The following is a 20,119-nucleotide window of genomic DNA, read 5'->3' on the forward strand; positions in this document are numbered from 1 at the left end:
AAATCATCATCGAGAATGTTTTCAGAATTCATGGCCTTCCGTCAGACGTCGTTTCGGACAGAGGTCCGCAATTCACGTCTCAATTTTGGAGGGAGTTTTGCCGTTTGATTGGGGCTTCCGTCAGTCTCTCTTCCGGCTTTCACCCCCAGTCTAACGGTCAAGCAGAACGGGCCAATCAGACTATTGGTCGCATCTTACGCAGTCTTTCTTTTCGCAACCCTGCGTCTTGGTCAGAACAGCTCCCCTGGGCAGAATACGCCCACAACTCGCTTCCTTCGTCTGCGACCGGGCTATCTCCTTTTCAGAGTAGCCTCGGGTACCAGCCTCCGCTGTTCTCATCTCAGTTCGCCGAGTCCAGCGTCCCCTCCGCTCAGGCTTTTGTCCAACGTTGCGAGCGCACCTGGAAGAGGGTCAGGTCTGCACTTTGCCGTTATAGGGCGCAGACTGTGAGAGCTGCTAATAAGCGTAGAACTAAGAGTCCTAGATATTGTCGCGGTCAGTGAGTTTGGCTCTCCACTCAGAACCTTCCCCTTAAGACCGCTTCTCGCAAGTTGACCCCGCGGTTCATTGGTCCGTTCCGTATTTCTCAGATCATTAATCCTGTCGCAGTTCGACTTCTTCTTCCGCGATATCTTCGTCGCGTCCACCCGGTCTTCCATGTCTCCTGTATCAAGCCCGTTCTTCGCGCCCCCGCTCGTCTTCCCCCCCCCCCCCATCCTTGTCGAGGGCGCACCCATCTACAGGGTCCGTAGGATTCTGGACATGCGTCCTCGGGGCCGTGGTCATCAGTACCTAGTTGATTGGGAGGGGTACGGTCCTGAGGAGAGGAGTTGGGTTCCCTCTCGGGACGTGCTGGACCGTGCGCTGATCGAGGATTTCCTCCGTTGCCGCCAGGTTTCCTCCTCGAGTGCGCCAGGAGGCGCTCGGTGAGTGGGGGGGGTACTGTCATGTATTGTCATGTTGTGTCTTGTTTCTGTCCTTTCCCTTCACCCTGTCTCCCTCTGCTGGTCGTTATTAGGTTACCTTTTCTCCCCCTCTTTCCCCCAGCTGTTCCTTGTCTCCTCCTAACTACCTCGTCACCCCTTTTCCCACCTGTTCCCTTTTTCCCTCTGATTAGTCCTCTATATCTCTCTCTGTTTTTGCTCCTGTCTTTGTCGGATTCTTGTTTGTGTTATTCATGCCTGAACCAGACTATCGTCATGTTTGCTGCAACCTTGTCCTGTCCTGTCGGAATCTGCCGGTCCATCTGAGCCTACCTATGTTTTGTCATTAAAGAAGCTCTGTTTACGTTAATTCGCTTTTGGGTCCTCATTCACGCACCGTAACAGATTGATATTCTTACATGTTTTTGGAGTGGATCATGTACTCCCTTATAAACAAAGACACGTAAAAGACATCAAATCAATAGTGAGCAAATATTGGCTGAGGTTTTTGATGTGATCCACCTTTACTTAACTTTGTTCAATTCCCATTCAAATTAACAGTTGATTCTCAAATGACATCTTTGTTTTAACACCATAAGCACCAGGAGAGTGCCAGAATCTCCATCTAAGGTTATGGACCTGTGTTTGTCAATTTAGGCCTTTTATTTTTCCCAGAATCCCACAGTGGCATAACAGTTAATTGTTTGTTCCTATGACGTATGTATACAGAACAAAAATAGAAATGCAACATGGAACAATTTCAAATATTTGACTGAGTTACAGTTCATATGAGGAAATCAGTCAATTGAACTAAATTCATTAGGCCCTAATCTATGGATTTCACATGACTGGGGATACAGATATGCATCTGTTGGTCACAATTAACTTTTAAAAAAGGTAGGGGTGTGGATCATCATTTGCCTCATGCAGCACGACACATCTCCTTTACATAGAGTTGTCCGACTCCCCTTCAATGTCTGTGAGAAGTTGCTGGATATTGGCGGAAACTGGAACACGCTGTCGTACACGACACAGAGCATCCCAAACATGCTCAATGGGTGACATGTCTGGTGAGTATGCAGGCCATTGAAGAACTCTGAGTGCATTATCATGCTGAAACATGAGATGATGGTGGCGGATGAATGGCATGACAATGGGCCTCAGGATCTCATCACATTATCTCTGTGCATTCAAATCAAAATCTAATTTTGTCACATGCGTCGAATACAACAGGTAGACCTTACTGTGAAATGCTTTCTTACATGCCCTTAACCAACAATGCAGTTCAAGAAATAGAGTTAAGATAATGTTTACTTATTATTATTATTTTTTTAAATGAATACATGAAATCAAAAAGTAACAAGAAAATTACGGGTACAGGTTAGTTGAGGTAATTTGTAAAGTGACTATGCATAGATAATAAATAGCGAGAAGCAGCATTGTAAAAACAAGGGGTCGTCAATGTATATAGTCTGGGTGGCCTGTTGATTAATTGTTCAGCTGTCTTATGGCTGGGGGGTAGAAGGATCCTTTTGGTCCTAGACTTGGCATTCCGGTAATCATTTAGACAGGTTATCTTCGCTTTCTTGGGCACAGGGACTATGGTGGTCTGTTTGAAACGTAGGTATTACAGACTCGGTCTGGGAGAGGTTGAAAATGTCAGTAGAGACACTTGCCAGTTGGTCCGCTCAGGCTCTGCGTACACATCCTGTTAATCCGTCTGGCCCCGCGGGGAGCGTGATCATACAGTCGTCCATAACAGCTGGTGCTCTCATGAATATTTCAGTGTTGCTTGCATCGAAAGGAGCATAAATGGCATTTAGCTCGTCTGGTAGGCTTGCGTCACTGGGCAGCTCGCGGCCGTGTTTCCCTTTGTAGTCCGTAATTGCCATCAATCAAATGCAATTGTGTTCGTTGTCCGTAGCTTATGACTGTCCATACCATAACCCCACCGCCACCCTGGGGCACTCTGTTCACAATGTTGACATCAGGAAACCGCTTGCCCACACTACGCCATGCACATGGTCTGCAGTTGTGAGGCCGGTTGGACGTACTGCCAAATTCTCTAAAACTAATTTTGAGGCGGTTTATGGTAAAGAATTGAACATTAAATTATCTGGCAACTGATCTGGTGGACATTCTTGCAGTCAGCATGCCAATTGTATGCTCCCTCAAAACTTAAGATATCTGTGGCATTGTGTTGTGACAAAACGACACATTTTAGTGGCCTTTTATTGTCACCAGCACAAGGTGCACCTATGATAACGATCATGCTGTTTAATCAACTTCTTGATATGCCACATCTGTCAGGTGGATGGTTTATCTTGGGAAAGGAAAAATGCTCACTAACAGGGATGTTAACATCATTTGCAAAACATTTGAGAGAAATAGGTTTTTTGTGGAACATTTTATTTTAGCTCATGAAACATGGGACCAACACTTTACATGTTGTGTTTATATTTTAGTTCAGTATATAAACATGGAACCCACACTTTGTCACACCCTGATCTGTTTCACCTGTCCTCGTTATTGTCTCCACCCCCTCCAGGTGTCACTTATTTTCCCCAGTGTATTTATCCCTGTGTTTCCTGTCTCTAAGTGCCAGTTCATCTTGTATGTTTTTCAAGTCAACCAGCGTGTGTTCCTGTACTGCTGCTTCTATTCTCTTTTTGCTAGTCCTCACAGTTTTGACCCTTGCCTGTTTTCTGGACTCACCTGCTATCCATCTGCCTGCCCTGACGTCCTGGACTCTGAACTGGTTTTGACCTTTTGCCTGTCCATGACCATTCGTTTACCCCTTTTGGATTGTTTAATAAATATCAAAGACTCAAACCATCTGCCTCCCGTGTCTGCATCTGGGTCTCGCCTTGTGCCCTTATACACTTCACATGTTGTGTTTATATTTTAGTTAGGGTTAGGGTGTATAAACATGGGACCAACACTTCACATGTTGTGTTTATATTTTAGTTAGGGTTAGGGTGTATAAACATGGGACCAACACTTTACATGTTGTGTTTATATTTTAGTTAGGGTTAGGGTGTATAAACATGGGACCAACATTTCACATGTTGTGTTTATATTTTAGTTAGGGTTAGGGTGTATAAACATGGGACCAACACTTTACATGTTGTGTTTATATTTTCTGGTGACGTAAGAGGTGAAGCAGGTGACCGTGATCACCATAGAGGAGGGAACTGATCCCAAAATATATTTTTAAACCATATAACTTTACCTAGCAGAGTAAGGAAGATCATAACAATTCCTTGAATTCTCTTTCTACAAACAACCCATTCAATCTCTGGTCTTACCTTGATTCCTGTCTTACCTTGATTCCCGATCATTAAACTTACCTTCTGCACCTGCTTCCTGACTCCCAGCGTATATGTTACACCATTCATTCTCTAAACCAGATTTTATTCATTTGAACCACCTTGTTAGAACTATACAATCAAATCAGCTGTAAGCAACAACGATGAGGTAATTCAGAAATACAATACAGTTTCACATGTAGAATAACGTTGCATTCATATATTGCTTCATAAGCACTAGTCTATACATAATGTTGTCTTGCAGTTCAAATTATTTCCATGAAATATACACTTTTTAACTGAACTTCACATGTTTACATGTATTGTCATCAGTCTTGTCCTGGAGGCAGAACTGAGCGATTTCCCCTTAGATAGCTGGCAAAATTGTGAAAATTCATGACAACAAAAATGTGCTTATTATTCTTAAAGTTTAGGGTTAGCAGTTCGGTTAAGGTTAGATTTAGGTTTAAAATCAGATTTTATGACTGTGGCTGTGCCAGCTAATGACCACTCTGCAGAGCTGCCTCCAGAACAGCATTCATGATGAAAAATGCTAACATGCACATCACAATTCCAGAATCAAATCAAATCAAATGTATTTATATAGCATCATCATATTACATCAGCTGATATCTCAAAGTGATGTATAGAAACCCAGCCTAAAACCCCAAACAGCAAGCAATGCAGGTGTAGAAGCACGGTGGCTAGAAAAAACTCCCTAGAAAGGCCAAAACCTAGGAAGAAACCTAGAGAGGAACCAGTCTATGAGGGGTGGCCAGTCCTCTTCTGGCTGTGCCGGGTGGAGATTATAACAGAACATGGCCAAGATGTTCATAAATGACCAGCAAGGTCAAATAATAATAATCACAGTAGTTGTCGAGGGTGCAACAAGTCAGCACCTCAGGAGTAAGTGTCAGTTGGCTTTTCATTGCCGATCATTGAGAGTATCTCTACCGCTCCAGCAGGTCTGGGACAGGTAGCACGTCCAGTGAACAGGTCAGGGTTCCATAGTCGCAGGCAGAACAGTTGTATCTGGAGCAGCAGCACGGCCAGGTGGACTGGGGACAGCAAGGAGTCATCATGCCAGGTAGTCCTGGGGCTTGGTCCTAGAGCTCAGGTCCTCCGAGAGAGAGAGAGAAAGAAAGAAAGAAAGAAAGAGAGAATTAGAGAGAGCATACTTAAATTAACACAGGACACTGGATAAGACAGGAGAAATGCTGCAGATATAACAGACTGACCCCCCGACACATGAACTACTGCAACATAAATACTGGAGGCTGAGACAGGAGGGGTTAGGAGACACTGTGGCCCTATCCGATGATACCCCCGGACAGGGCCAAACAGGCAGGATATAACCCCACCCACTTTGCCAAAGCACAGCCCCCACACCACTAGAGGGATATTGTCAGATGTCAGGTGACTCAGGGTTTGGAGAGAGACCCCTGTGTAGTTCTGTCCCCGTCCTCTCGCAGCATCATGGTCCACATGCTGAGTCCAGCTGGCAGGAAACACACAACATCCTCATACCTCAGTCAGCACAGATGGACTAGACACGAAGGGCAGAGGGGTCAGGTTATGGAGCACGGGGTAGGGGGGTCAGGACATGGGGCGGGGGGGGGGGGGGTAAGGGGTAGGACGGGGGTAGAGGGGATAAGTGGCAGAACATGGGGGTAGAGGGGTCAGGACATGGGTCAGGGGGTAGAGGGGGTAAGGGCCAGGACAGGGGGTAGAGGGGTAATGGATGGGGCAAGGGGTAGAGTGGTCACGCCATGGGGCAGGGGGTGGAGGGGCATTCACACACAGTACAATCTGGTCAGGTTTATCTCCTTTACCTGCTCCACCCTCTCTAAACCTATAGATAACCCCCCCTCCACACGTTACAATCTTTCCAGGTTTATCTTCTGCAGATCTCTGACCCCTGGAGGTTGATTCACACTGTTTCCCCCTGTTACTTGCAGCCCCTGTGATAATTCTGTATGGCCTAATAATGAGCCAGCAAAGGTAATATTTCCAAAACAGTAAAGGCTGTTGTTTTATTCTGAATTATCATGAAATGACAGGCAGCTACTGTGGGTGTAACATTTGGCAAATTACAATCTATTACGTCATTGTAGACTACACATTCTTTCAGTTTCACTTCTTTAAAAAATAACATCCCTAAAATTCTGCTTATTTCTGGGAAAACCTAGTCTCAATAATTGAGATAATTATTGTTATTTTCTTTTTAAAATTAGGACAACTCTGGTACCCCAGTCAGTTCACACTTTAGGGAAGCAATTGAAAACTGACCCCGGATCTGGCATTGGAAAAGTATAGCAAAAACAGACAGTACAGTATGAAGAGAAGCATAAACTGCTTCTCCAACAGAATCCCCTGATCACACTTGTAGATGAATTTATGGTGACGTTGGCTTACTAAATTCATGCGTAGATACCTCGCCAGGTATAACGGTCGTCTCGCATCGACAGTTGTTTTTGACGAAAATGAAAACGTGTCAGTTTGTCACTCACGATGATGTAATAATAACATGTTCAACTACTTGGCTACATTGACTCGAATCTAGGTTGTGCCTTAAGATTTTGAGAAAATTAACAACCAATGAATCATTTGTACTTGTGTCAAACTCCGGTCTGGTCTGTTAGGTCTGTTTCGTTAGCGTTCCCGGAAGTCTCGTGATGTAGCACCTCTGGGTTTAGAAACTCTGTTAGTCCAGTTTGAGACCATAGGACTGCAGCGGACGCCCTTTGCGACTATACTGTCAATGGCGAACGATACGGCAAAGTCGGCAAGCGGGAGCAAGGAGAAGATGGCGGAGGAAGATACAAATGCAGAGAAATTCAAGGAGAAGGCGAATAATTACTTTAAAGGTAGGATTTCAACCATGTGAAGTTGTCTATCACCGTCATCTTTCAATATGGACAACGTCTGTAAATGATCAAAATCCAGCGCCCTTCATATGGACAACAGTGGATTTGTTTCTAGCACACATGAGACGGTTGCTATGCTAACGCTAGGTAGCTAACGAGCTGAACGGCGCATTGCTTTTAATGGACAGTTGCGGTATATGCTATGCTAACCAACACTATGCTAAGCTAACCAAAAAGTACCTCAGAGTTGTGTGGTGGCTTTTTGTCGTCAGCTCGGGTCTTGTTAAAAAAACAAACACGATCCATTCATATTCCATGTAATATTTATAATTGTGTGAAATGATATGATCATCCAGTATGTCGTAGTTTATCTCGAAGACACCAACCAGAATGTATCTAACGTTGTGGCAGAAACTTTTATCAGACTGACGCGTGTACACACATCAAGTCATTCATTCCTGACGTTAGCTACTCTAGCTAGCGCTGTTTTGGTTTTCATTTTGACACCCGTCAAAATGTCTTTAATCGTTTGGAAACACAACCTGTCTCACCCGAGATATCATTAACTTAACACAGAAAAGCCCAAATCCCTACAAATGGTTACTAGTAGTAGTTTGGCATGTCGCCGATCATTATGCGGGAGATAAGCTAACGTTGGCTAGCTCGCTGCCTTTACTTCTGTAGCTAACAGGGGGATAAACTCTGGTATTTATCTAGCAAATTAAGTAATACAAGTAACGCTGTTCTCTTGCAATGTTTAGAGTTACTCGGGATACCACGTCAATAGGTTGAAGTTAATGGCCAGATCATGGTTTATGTTCAAGGCAAATCAGAATGTCCAAAACATTAAAGTGCATTGATTGAAATGGCTAACTAGCTACATGGCCATAACTTGATGTGCAAGTGTCTGCACATTGTCATATCAACCATCGAAGTATATTGGTAAATAGATGAGAAAATATGTCAAATTAGACAAGCTGGTCCACTACAGTTCCCTGTTATGGTGCCCTGCAACACTACATTACCCTGCTACACTACATTACCCTGCTACACTACACTGGTGCACTACAGTTCCCTGTTATGGTGCCCTGCAACACTACATTACCCCCCCCCCCCACACTACATTACCCTGCTACACTACACTGGTGCACTACAGTTCCCTGTTATGGTGCCCTGCAACACTACATTACCCCCCCCCCCACACTACATTACCCTGCTACACTACACTGGTGCACTACAGTTCCCTGTTATGGTGCCCTGCAACACTACATTACCCCCCCACACTACAGTGCCCTGCTATACTACACTGGTACACTACAGTGCCCTGCTATACTACACAGGTACGCTTCATTACCCTCCTACGCTTCATTACCCTGTTACACTACAGTACCCTGTTACAGTACCCTGCTATGCTACAGTACCCTGCTACACTACACTACCCTGTTACACTACAGTGCCCTGCTATACTACACAGGTACGCTTCATTACCCTCCTACGCTTCATTACCATGTTACACTACAGTATCCTGTTACAGTACCCTGCTATACTACAGTACCCTGTTATACTACAGTATCCTATTCAGTACCCTGCTATAATACAGTACCCTGTTACAGTACCCTGCTATACTACAGTACCCTGTTACAGTACCCTGCTATACTACACTACCCTGTTACAGTACCCTGTTACAGTACCCTGCTATACTACAGTACCCTGTTACAGTACCCTGATACAGTACCCTGTTACACTACAGTACCCTGGCCATAGTCTTCTAATTGAGCTTCCTGCTGCTCAGCTTTACACTACTACACACCACCTCTGAAAACTGTCAGGGTGATGAAGAGAGACAGATGGGAGGGGATGCATTATGTCAGAGAGATACAAGGGAGAGTTTCTATGGGGTAGCTAGTTACTGTAGTATAATGAGTTTCTATGGGGTAGCTAGGTACTGTAGTTACCCTAGCAGGGTTTACATTAGGAAAATGTGGCACTAGACATTTGACCAGCAACATTTAAACATTTTCCAGAAATTTGATAAATCTGCCAGACCCATGTGCATTGGGTCCAAAACCTGATTAGGGCGTCCACCCACGTTGCTCAGAATGACAGAAATCACATTTAGATGATGGTAATTCATATTAACAGAACATGCAAGTCAAGGATGCAATGATGTAAGGTCCATCTTAACGAATTTGATGTGCACTTTGAAGATATTAGAATAACTGTCCACATTTACTTACAGCCAACAAGATGATCAGTAACAAATAAATGTCAATCTACTATCCCCCATAGTAGACAAGTTTACCTGTTCTTTTGGTCAGCGTGTTGAGAAATATCCTTTTCCAAACAGACTCTGGGACAGTTATGGGACGATAGATCCCAAATTCATACAACCACTAGGCCTGGCTACATTAAAGAAATGTTAAAAAGCAATGAGTCTGATGCAACAGATCAGAACTTTTAGCTTAAAGTGTTGATAAACTATTATTTCTTCACATTATAACCACAGTTATGCGCACAAAGCATTAGGCTATGCGCGAATGTTCGTTCCATAATGCACTTAGCGGAAAACACTGTCAAAAAGGCACTGCACCTGCGAGCGGTTTCATGACAGAGATGAAAATATCCGTTAGAAATGTAGAAAGAGGAGATCTAGTAGGTTACTTTGTATCAAGGTAAGACATGCCTCATATGAATTTAATTGTTCAGGTTTCAAACAATTTAAGTATATGTTCTCAAAATGTATAGCCTACAGCCTCCAACTCTTTGCAAAGTGTTGTGTGACTCGCTGTTTAAGCCTGCCTTCTGTTGCTGGTTAAAATGCTGCAGCAACAGCTCCCACTCTGTATGACAGATTTTCCACTCAATGGCTCTGTATCTGTATGTACGGGTGTGATAAATAAGATGCGTAACGAATATACTGTAGCCTACACACAAGCCAATTTAATTCCACAACAATATGCAAATTAACCTATCGACAGATGAGCGTGAACAGTCAAATGTATTTACATTGAGTATTTCCATCAGTGAAGATGCTAAAAAGCCTTTTGCAATGGGATTTTTTACTTCTCCCAGACAATTGACCTGCATCAATTTTATTTACCGATCCAATTTTTTTTGGGGGGGGCAAGCCGAGGTTCGGTAGCCAAAGTCTACGCCCCTTCGTCGGTGGTTGGTCACCCATAGGGTTTCTTCAATTAAGTGTTTTGTTATTTCATGCAAATGTTTTCACTTGAGAAATACTGCACCAAACATCTTAGATGTAAAATTGCGTAACCAAGATCTTGGTAAAAATGAATTACAAATCTTGTATTTTTTTTATTTAAAGAAATGTATAGATTTGTTTTTATTTGTGACCAACCGGCTCGATTCGGGCTTAAAAAAAACTATACCTATATTTCAAATTTTAGCGGCCTTTTAAGCATTCTAGTACAGTTAAGCACTGCATCTCGGTGCAAGAGGCATCACTACAGTCCCTGGTTCAAATCCAGGCTGTATCACATCCGGCGGTGATTGGGAGTCCCAAATGGCTGCGCACAATTGGCCCAGCATTGTCTCGGCCTTCATAGTTAAGAACAAATTCTTATTTACGGACTTGCCAGAATTTCAACCAGAATTTCAATGAAATGCTGTTTGGGTCTTGCTTGTCAAAAAAGATACACGTCAATGACCCATCTATGTGAAGCTAGCCACAATGAGGATTAGCCACAATCGTTAAATTTGCGGTTAGCCTTCAAAATAAAAGTATGGCATAATTCTACTATTTGTATTCATTTGCATCACTGTCAATGACACACTTTTATTTTGAAGGCAAAACGCAAATTCCACTATTGTGCCTAATCCTTATTGTGGCGAGCTTCAAAACACAAACTAGCCTCACGAGCCTCACTAGCCAGATGAAGCTAGCTGGCTGCTAATAACGTTAGCCTTTGGCAACAGGGTTAAGTAGCTGGCTAGCTATTTATTTTCATGAGCTGAAGTTCAATTTCAATAGGCAAACAACTAGTGGCTACCTAGTTAATAATTACAAGGATTCCTAAATCATTGCTAAGAATAGTGAAAACGACTGCAATTTCTACTGGTCATTGTTTTCAGGCTGGTTGTATTGGTGCTAGCTAGGTACCAAGCTAAAGCTAGCTACCCCAGAAGTTGCGGTCAACCAAATAATTCTAATTCGGAACACACATCATTCTATAATTGAACTGTGTTATTTGCCTGCAATGACAACAAGCTCAGTCCGATGATGCTGTGACACACCGCCCCAGACCATGACAGACCCTCCACCTCCAAATCGATCCTGCTCCAGAGTACAGGTCTCGGTGTAACGCTCATTCCTTCGACGATAAATGCGAATCCAACCATCACCCCTGGTGAGACAAAACCGCTACTCATCAGTGAAGAGCACTTTTTGCCAGTCCTGTCTGGTCCAGCGACGGCGGGTTTGTGCCCATAGGCGACGTTGTTGCCGGTGATTTCTGGTGAGGACCTGCCTTACAACAGGCCTACAAGCCCTCAGTCCAGCCTCTATCAGCCTATTGCAGACAGTACTGTCCCGCAGGCGTGATGTTCGGATGTACCGATCCTGTGCAGGTGTTGTTACACATGGTCTGCCACTGCGAGGATGATCAGCTGTACGTCCTGTCTCCCTGTAGCGCTGTCTTAGGCGCCACATCTGCAGTCCTCATGCCTCCTTGCAGTATGCCTAAGGCACATTCAGGGACCATAGGTATCTTTCTTTTGATGTTTTTCAGATTCTGTAGGAAGGCCTCTTTAGTGTTCTAAGTATTCGTAACCGTGACCTCAATTGCCTACTGTCTGTAAGCTGTTATTCTTGAAGACCGTTCCACAGGTGCATGTTCATTAATTGTTTATGGTTCATTGAACAAGCATGGAAAACAGTGTTTAAACCCTTTACAATGAAGATCTGTGAAGTTATTTAGATTTTTACAAATTATCTTTGAAAGACAGGGTTCTGAAAAAGTGCAGTTTCTTTTTTTTGCTGAGTGTAGGTATGCATGTCAGCTTTGACATTGGTCTTTCACATCAGCGTTAAACTAAACATCGGGCCGATACCGATGTTGGTATTTTTAGCTAATATCGTCCGATTCCGATATGTTCACTGATTATATCGTGCAACCCTACTTCCTACTGTGTGTATGTGTCTTACAGTGGTATACATTACAATGCAACCTTTGAACCATTTTCTAGAGAAAGAGTATGAGAATAAATGTGATGTTGTTTTCTAGAGCGAGACTATGAGAATGCGATCAAATACTACACGGAGGCGTTGGAGCTCAAACCATGCAGCGCCATCTACTTCTCCAACCGCAGCCTGGCATACTTGCGGACAGAGTGCTATGGCTACGCCCTGGCCGACGCCACCAAGTGTCTGGAGATAGACCAGAACTACATCAAGGGTTACTACCGCCGAGCCACGTCCAACATGGCCCTGGGCAAGTTCAAGGCTGCACTCAAAGACTACGAGACGGTAAGACAGGACAAGGTTAGTCGAGACAGGAAAGTTAAAGTTAGACTCAGCAAGATGACAGGAGGGGAGGCTTAAAGGTAAAGTCAGCAAGATTACATTATTGAGTATGTTTACCTACACACTAATCATGAGATATTAAACTGAATTATTAGGACATGTAAACACATTAATCAGAGTGATTAATTAAAACTGATTTTTATGTAAAACTATCTATATCAAATTGATTTATATAGCCCTTCTTACATCAGTTGATATATCAATGTGCTATACAGAAACCCAACCTAAAACCCCAAACAGCAAGCAATGCAGGTGTAGAAGCACTGTGGCTAGGAAAAACTCCCTAGAAAGGCCAAAACCTAGGAAGAAACCTAAAGAGGAACCAGGCTATGAGGGGTGGCCAGTCCTCTTCTGGCTGTGCCGGGTGGAGATTATTATAACAGAACATGGCCAAGATGTTCAAAAGTTCATAAATTACCAGCATGGTCAAATAATAGTAATCACAGTAGTTGTCGAGGGTGCAGCAAGTCAGCACCTCAGGAGTAAATGTCATTTGGCTTTTCATAGCCGATCATTGAGAGTATCTCCACCGCTCCTGCTGTCTCTAGAGAGTTGAAAACAGCAGGTCTGGGACGGATAGTACGTCCGGTGAACAGGTCAGGGTTCCATAGCCGCAGGCAGAACAGTTGAAACTGGAGCAGCAGCACGGCCAGGTGGACTTCACACAGGACACCGGATAAGACAGGAGAAATACTCCAGATATAACAGACTAACTCTATCCCCCCCGAACCATTAACTACTGCAGCATATATACTGGAGGCTGAGACAGGAGGGGTCAGGAGACACTGTGGCCCTGTCCGATGATACCCCCGGACAGGGCCAAACAGGCAGGATATAACACCACCCACTTTGCCAAAGCACAGCCCCCACACCAACATACCATCCTGATACAAGGCTGAGTATAGCCCACAAAGATCTCCGCCACGGCACAACCCAAGGGGGTGCACCAACCCAGACAGGAAGACCACGTCAGCGACTCAACCCACTCAAGTGACACACCCCTCCTAGGGACGGCATGGAAGAGTACCAGTAAAGCCAGTAACTTAGCCCCTGTAATAGGGTTAGAGGCAGAGAATCCCAGTGGAGAGAGGGGAACCGGCCAGGCAGAGACAGCAAGGGCGGTTCGTTGCTCCAGAGCCTTTACGTTCACCTTCACACTCCTGGGCCAGACTACACTCAATAGGACCTACGGAAGAGATGAGTCTTCAATAAAGACTTAAAGGTTGAGACCGAGTCTGCGTCTCTCACATGGGTAGGCAGACCATTCCATAAAAATGGAAGTCTATAGGAGAAAGCCCTGCCTCCAGCTGTTTGCTTAGAAATTCAGGAGACAATTAGGAGGCCTGCTTCTTGTGACCGTAGTGTAGGTATATACGGCAGGACCAAATCGGAAAGATAGGCAGGAGCAAGCCCATGTAATGTTTTGTAGGTTAGCAGTAAAGCCTTGAAATCAGCCCTAGCCTTAACAGGAAGCCAGTGTTGGGATTCTAGCGCTGGAGTAATATGATACATTTTTTTGGTTCTAGTCAGGATTCTAGCAGCTGTATTTGGCACTAACTGAAGTTTATTTAGTACTTTCTCCGGGTTGCCGGAAAGTAGAGCATTGCAGTAGTCTAACCAAGAAGTAACAAAAGCATGGATACATTTTTCTGCATCATTTTTGGACGAAGTTTCTGATTTTTGCAATGTTAGGTAGATGGAAAAAAGCTGTCCTTGAAACAGGGTTCAGAGTAACACCGAGGTCCTTCGCAGTTTTATTTGAGACGACTGTACAACCATCAAGATTAATTGTCAGATTCAACAGGAGATCTTTGTTTCTTGGGACCTAGAACAAGCATATCTGTTTTGTCCGTGTTTAAAAGTCAAAAGTTTGCAGCCATCCACTTCCTTATGTCTGAAACACAGGCTTCTAGCGAGGGCAATTTCAAATCAAATCAAATTTTATTTGTCACATACACATGGTTAGCAGATGTTAATGCGAGTGTAGCGAAATGCTTGTGCTTCTAGTTCCGACAATGCAGTAATAACCAACAAGTAATCTAACTAACAATTCCAAAACTACTGTCTTGTACACAGTGTAAGGGGATAAAGAATATGTACATAAGGATATATGAATGAGTGATGGTACAGAGCAGCATAGGCAAGATACAGTAGATGGTATCGAGTACAGTATGTACAAATGAGATGAGTATGTAAACAAAGTGGCATAGTTTAGTCTTTTGGGGCTTCACCATGTTTCATTGAAATGTACAGCTTTGTGTCATCCACATAGCAGTGAAAGTTAACATTATGTTTTCAAATGACATCCCCAAGAGGTAAAATATATAGTGAAAACAATAGTGGTCCTAAAACGGAACACCGAAATGTACAGTTGATTTGTCAGAGAACAAACCATTCACAGAGACAAACTGATATCTTTCCGACAGATAAGATCTAAACCAGGCCAGAACTGGTCCGTGTAGACCAATTTGGGTTTTCAATCTCTCCAGAAGAATGTGATCAATGGTATCAAAAGCAGCACTAAGGTCTAGGAGCACGAGGACAGATGCAGCGCCTCGGTCTGACGCCATTAAAAGATCATTTACCACCTTCACAAGTGCAGTCTCAGTGCTATGATGGGGTCTAAAACCAGACTGAAGCATTTTGTATACATTGTTTGTTTTCAGGAAGGCAGTGAGTTGCTGCGCAACAGCCTTTTCTAATATTTGAGAGGAATGGAAGATTCGATATAGGCCGATAGTTTTTTATATTTTCTGGGTCAAGGTTTGGCTTTTTCAAGAGAGGCTTTATTACTGCCACTTTTAGTGAGTTTGGTACACATCCGGTGGATAGAGAGCCGTTTATTATGTTCAACATAGGAGGGCCAAGCACAGGAAGCAGCTCTTTCATTCAGTAGTTTAGTTGGAATAGGGTTCAGTATGCAGCTTGAGGGTTTAGAGGCCATGATTATTTTCATCATTGTGTCGAGATATAGTACTAAAACACTTGAGTGTCTCCGAAAGCCTTTTGAAATGGGTCTGTGGACTTTTCCATGTGAATATTAAAGTCACCAAAAATTTGAATATCTGCTGTGACTACAAGGTCCGACAGGAATGCGTGGAACTCAGTGAGGAACGCTGTATATGGCCCAGGAGGCCGGTAAACAGTAGCTATAAAAAGTGATTGAGTAGGCTGCATAGATCTCATGACTAGAAGCGCAAAAGACAACGTTTTCTTATTTTTTTGTAAATGATGTAAATTAAATTTGCCATAGTAAATGTTAGCAACACCTCTGCCTTTCCGGGATGCATGGGGGATATGGTCACTAGTGTAACCAGGAGGTGAGGCCTCATTGAACACAGTAAATTCATCAGGCTTAAGCCATGTTTCAGTCAGGCCAATCACATCAAGATTATGATCAGGGATTAGTTCATTGACTATAACTGCCTTTGAAGTGAGGGATCCAACATTAAGTAGCCCTATTTTGATATGTGAGGTATCACGATTTCTTTCAATAATGGCAGTTATGGAGGAGGTCTTTATTCTAGCGAACACCGCCATGTTTAGTTTTGCCCAACCTAGGTCGAGGCACAGACACGGTCTCAATGGGGATAGCTGAGCTGACTACACTGATTGTGCTAGTGGCAGACTCCACTAAGCTGGCAGGCTGGCTAACAGCCTGCTGCCTGTTCTGCACCCTATTTCATTGTGGAGCTAGAGGAATTAGAGCCCTGTCTATGTTGGTAGATAAGATGAGAGCACCCCTCCAGCTAGGATGGAGTCCGTCACTCCTCAGCAGGCCAGGCTTGGTCCTGTTTGTGGGTGAGTCCCAGAAAGAGGGCCAATTATCTACAAATTCTATTTTTGGGAGGGGCAGAAAACAGTTTTCAACCAGCCATTGACTCTGCTGTAGAGTTCATCACTCCCCCTAACTGGGAGGGGGCCAGAGACAATTACTCGATGCCGACACATCTTTCTAGCTGATTTACACGCTGAAGCTGTTTTCGCTTGGTGACCTCTAACTGTTTCATCCTAACATTGTTGCTGCCGACGTGGATAACAAAATCTCTATACTCTCTACACTCGCCAGTTTTAGCTTTAGCCAGCACCATCTTCAGATTAGCCTTAACGTCGGTAGCCCTGCCCTGGTAAACGGTGTATGATCGCTGGATGATTCGTTTTAAGTCTAATACTGCGGGTAATGGAGTCGCCAATGACTAGGGTTTTCAATCTGTCAGAGCTAATGGTGGGAAGCTTCGGCCTCTCAGACCCCTTAATGGGAGGAGTAGAGACGAGAAGGCTCGGCCTCTGAAAGGCCATGGTTGCAAAGTAAATACAATATAGCAAGTAAAACACTGGAATGGTAGATTTGCAGTGGAAGAGATAGTAGAGATTAGAAATAATGGGGTGCAAAGGAGCAAAATAAATAAGCACCGTAGGGGGATAGGTAGTTGTTTGGGCTAAATTATAGATGGGCAATGTACAGGTGCAGTAATCTGTGAGCTGCTCTGACAGCTGGTGCTTAAAGCTAGTGAGGGAGATAAGTGTTTCCAGTTTCAGAGATTTTTGTAGTTTGTTCCAGTTATTGGCAGCAGAGAACTGAAAGGAGAGGCGGCCAAAGGAAGAATTGGTTTTGGGGGTGACCAGAGAGATATACCAGAAAGGTGACCAGCAAGCTGAGATAAGGGGGTGACTTTACCTAGCAGGGTCTTGTAGATGACCTGGAGCCAGTGGGTTTGGCGACGAGTATGAAGCGAGGGCCAGCAAACGAGAGCGTACAGGTCGCAGTGGTGGGTAGTATATGGGGCTTTGGTGACAAAACGGATGGCACTGTGATAGACATCCAATTTATTGAGTAGGGTATTGGAGGCTATTTTGTAAATGACATTGCCGAAGTCAAGGATCGGTAGGATGGTCAGTTTTACGAGGGTATGTTTGGCAGCATGAGTGAAGGATGCTTTGCTGCGAAATAGGAAGCCAATTCTAGATTTAACTTTGGATTGGGGATGTTTGATATGAGTCTGGAAGGAGAGTTTACAGTCTAACCAGACACCTAGGTGTTTGTAGTTGTCCACATATTCTAAGTCCGAACTGTCCAGAGTAGTGATGTTGGACGGGAGGGCAGGTGCAGGCAGCGATCGGTTGAAGAGCATGCATTTAGTTTTACTTGTATTTAAGAGCAATTGGAGGCCACGGAAGGAGAGTTGTATGGCATTGAAGCTCGTCTGGAGGGTTGTTAACACAGTATCCAAAGAAGGGGCAGAAGTATACAGAATGGTGTCGTCTGCGTAGTGGTGGATCAGAGACTCACCAGCAGCAAGAGCGACGTCATTGATGTATACAGAGAAGAGAGTCGGTCCAAGAATTGAACCCTGTGGCACGCCCATAGAGACTGCCAGAGGCCCGGACAACAGGCCCTCCGATTTGACACACTGAACTCTATCAGAGAAGTAGTTGGTGAACCAGGCGAGGCAAACATTTGAGAAACCAAGGCTATCGAGTCTGCCGATGAGCATGTGGTGGTTGACCGAGTCGAAATTCTTGGCCAGGTCAATGAATACGGCTGCACAGTATTGTTTCTTATCGATGGCGGTTAAGATATCGTTTAGGACCTTGAGCGTGGCTGAGGTGCACGCATGACCAGCTCTGAAACCAGATTGCATTGCGGAGAAGGTATGGTGGGATTCGAAATGGTCGGTAATCTGTCTGACCCCCCCCCCCCCTTTGAAGAGGGGCATGACCGCAGCTGCTTTCCAATTTTTGGGAATCTCATACGACACGAGAGGTTGAACAGGCTAGTAATAGGGGTTGCAACAATTTCGGCAGAATTTGAGAAAGAAAGGGTCCAGGTTGTCTAGCCCAGCTGATTTGTAGGGGTCCAGATTTTGCAGCTCTTTCAGAACATCAGCTGACTTGATTTGGGAGAAGGAGAAATGGGGATGGCTTGGGCGAGTTGCTGTGGGGGGTGCAGTGCTGTTGACCGGGGTAGGGGTAGCCAGGTGGAAAGCATGGCCAGCCGTAGAAAAATGTTTATTGAATTTATCGGTGGTGACAGTGTTTCCGATCCTCAGTGCAGTGGGTAGCTGGGAAATGTTGTTCTTATTCTCCATGGACTTTACAGTGTCCCAGAACTTTTTTGAGTTTGTGTTGCAGGAAGCAAATTTCTGCTTGAAAAAGCTAGCCTTGGCTTTTCTAACTGCCTGTGTATATTGGTTTCTAGCTTCCCTGAAAAGTTGCATATCACGGGAGCTGTTCGATGCTAATGCAGAACGCCATAGGATGTTTTTGTGTTGGTTAAGGGCAGTCAGGTCTGGAGAGAACCAAGGGCTATATCTGTTCCTGGTTCTACATTTATTGAATGGGGCATGCTTATTTAAGATGGTGAGGAAGGCATTTAAAAAAATAATAATAATAACCAGGCATCCTCTACTGACGGAATGAAATCATACCCTGGCCAGGTCGATTAGAAAGGCCTGCTCGCTGAAGGGTTTCAGGGAGCGTTTGATAGTGATGAGTGGAGGTCGTTTGACCGCTGACCCATTATGGATGCAGGCAATGAGGCAGTGATTGCTGAGATCTTGGTTGAAAACAGCAGAGGTGTATTTAGAGGGCAAGTTGATTCGGATGATATCTGAGGGTGTCCGTGTTTACGGCTTTGGGGTGGTACCTGGTAGGTTCATTGATCATTTGTGTGAGGTTGAGGGCATCAAGCTGAGATTGTAGGATGGCTGGGGTTTTAAGCATGTCCCAGTTTAGGTCACCGAGCAGCACGAGCTCTAACGATAGATGGGGGGGCAATCAGTTCACATATGGTGTCCAGAGCACAGCTGGGGGCAGTGCGTGATCTATAGTAGGCGGCAACGGTGAGAGACTTGTTTTTAGAGGTTGATTTAAAAAAAAAAAAAGTAGAAGTTCATTGTTTGGGTACAGACCTGGATAGTGGGACAGAACTCTGCAGGCTATCTTTGCAGTAGATTTCAACACCGCCTCCTTTGGCCGTTCTATCTTGTCTGAAAATGTTGTAGTTAGGGATGGAGATTTCAGAATTTTTGGTGGTCTTCCTAAGCCAGGATTCAGACACGGCTAGAACATCCGGGTTGGCAAAGTTTGCTAAAGCAGTGAATAAAACAATCTTAGGGAGGAGGCTTCTAATGTTAACATGCATTAAACCAAGGCTATTACGGTTACAGAAGTCATCAAAAGAGAGCGCCTGGGGAATAGGAGTGGAGCTAGGCACTGCAGGGCCTGGATTCACCTCTACATCACCAGAGGAACAGAGGAGGAGTAGGATAAGGGTACGGCTAAAAGCAATGAGAATCGGTCGTCTAGAACGTCTGGAACAGAAAGTAAACGTTTCTGGGGGCGATAAAATAGCTTCATGGTATAATGTACAGACAAAGGTATGGTAGGATGTGAATACAGTCGAGGTAAACCTAGGTATTGAGTGATGATGAGAGAGATTGTCTCTAGAAACATCATTGAAACCAGGTGATGTCATCG

General features: G+C 44.3%; 1 protein-coding gene and 1 long non-coding RNA gene across 43 annotated transcripts in view; one reads left to right on the forward strand and one right to left on the reverse strand.

Moving 5' to 3' along the window:
* Window positions 1–5,317: 5,317 nt before the first annotated feature.
* Window positions 5,318–6,785, reverse strand: LOC118944752. Its single transcript, XR_005040051.1, has 3 exons — window positions 6,647–6,785; window positions 5,597–5,777; window positions 5,318–5,351 (listed from the first exon to the last, which is right to left on the reverse strand). It is a non-coding gene; the product is annotated as an uncharacterized LOC118944752 (long non-coding RNA).
* The window catches only part of LOC110508131 (serine/threonine-protein phosphatase 5), a 36,931-nt gene continuing 23,594 nt past the window's right edge, over window positions 6,783–20,119 (forward strand). For all 42 annotated transcript variants that reach the window (XM_036965479.1, XM_036965435.1, XM_036965462.1 and 39 more), the window contains exons 1-2: window positions 6,783–7,098; window positions 12,342–12,583. In XM_036965479.1, coding sequence (XP_036821374.1) covers window positions 6,993–7,098; window positions 12,342–12,583 — 348 coding nt within the window. In that variant the 5' untranslated portion in view covers window positions 6,783–6,992. The remainder of the gene's footprint in view (window positions 7,099–12,341; window positions 12,584–20,119) is intronic.

Source organism: Oncorhynchus mykiss, chromosome 27 (assembly GCF_013265735.2).
Source record: "Oncorhynchus mykiss isolate Arlee chromosome 27, USDA_OmykA_1.1, whole genome shotgun sequence".
Taxonomy (NCBI): domain Eukaryota; kingdom Metazoa; phylum Chordata; class Actinopteri; order Salmoniformes; family Salmonidae; genus Oncorhynchus; species Oncorhynchus mykiss.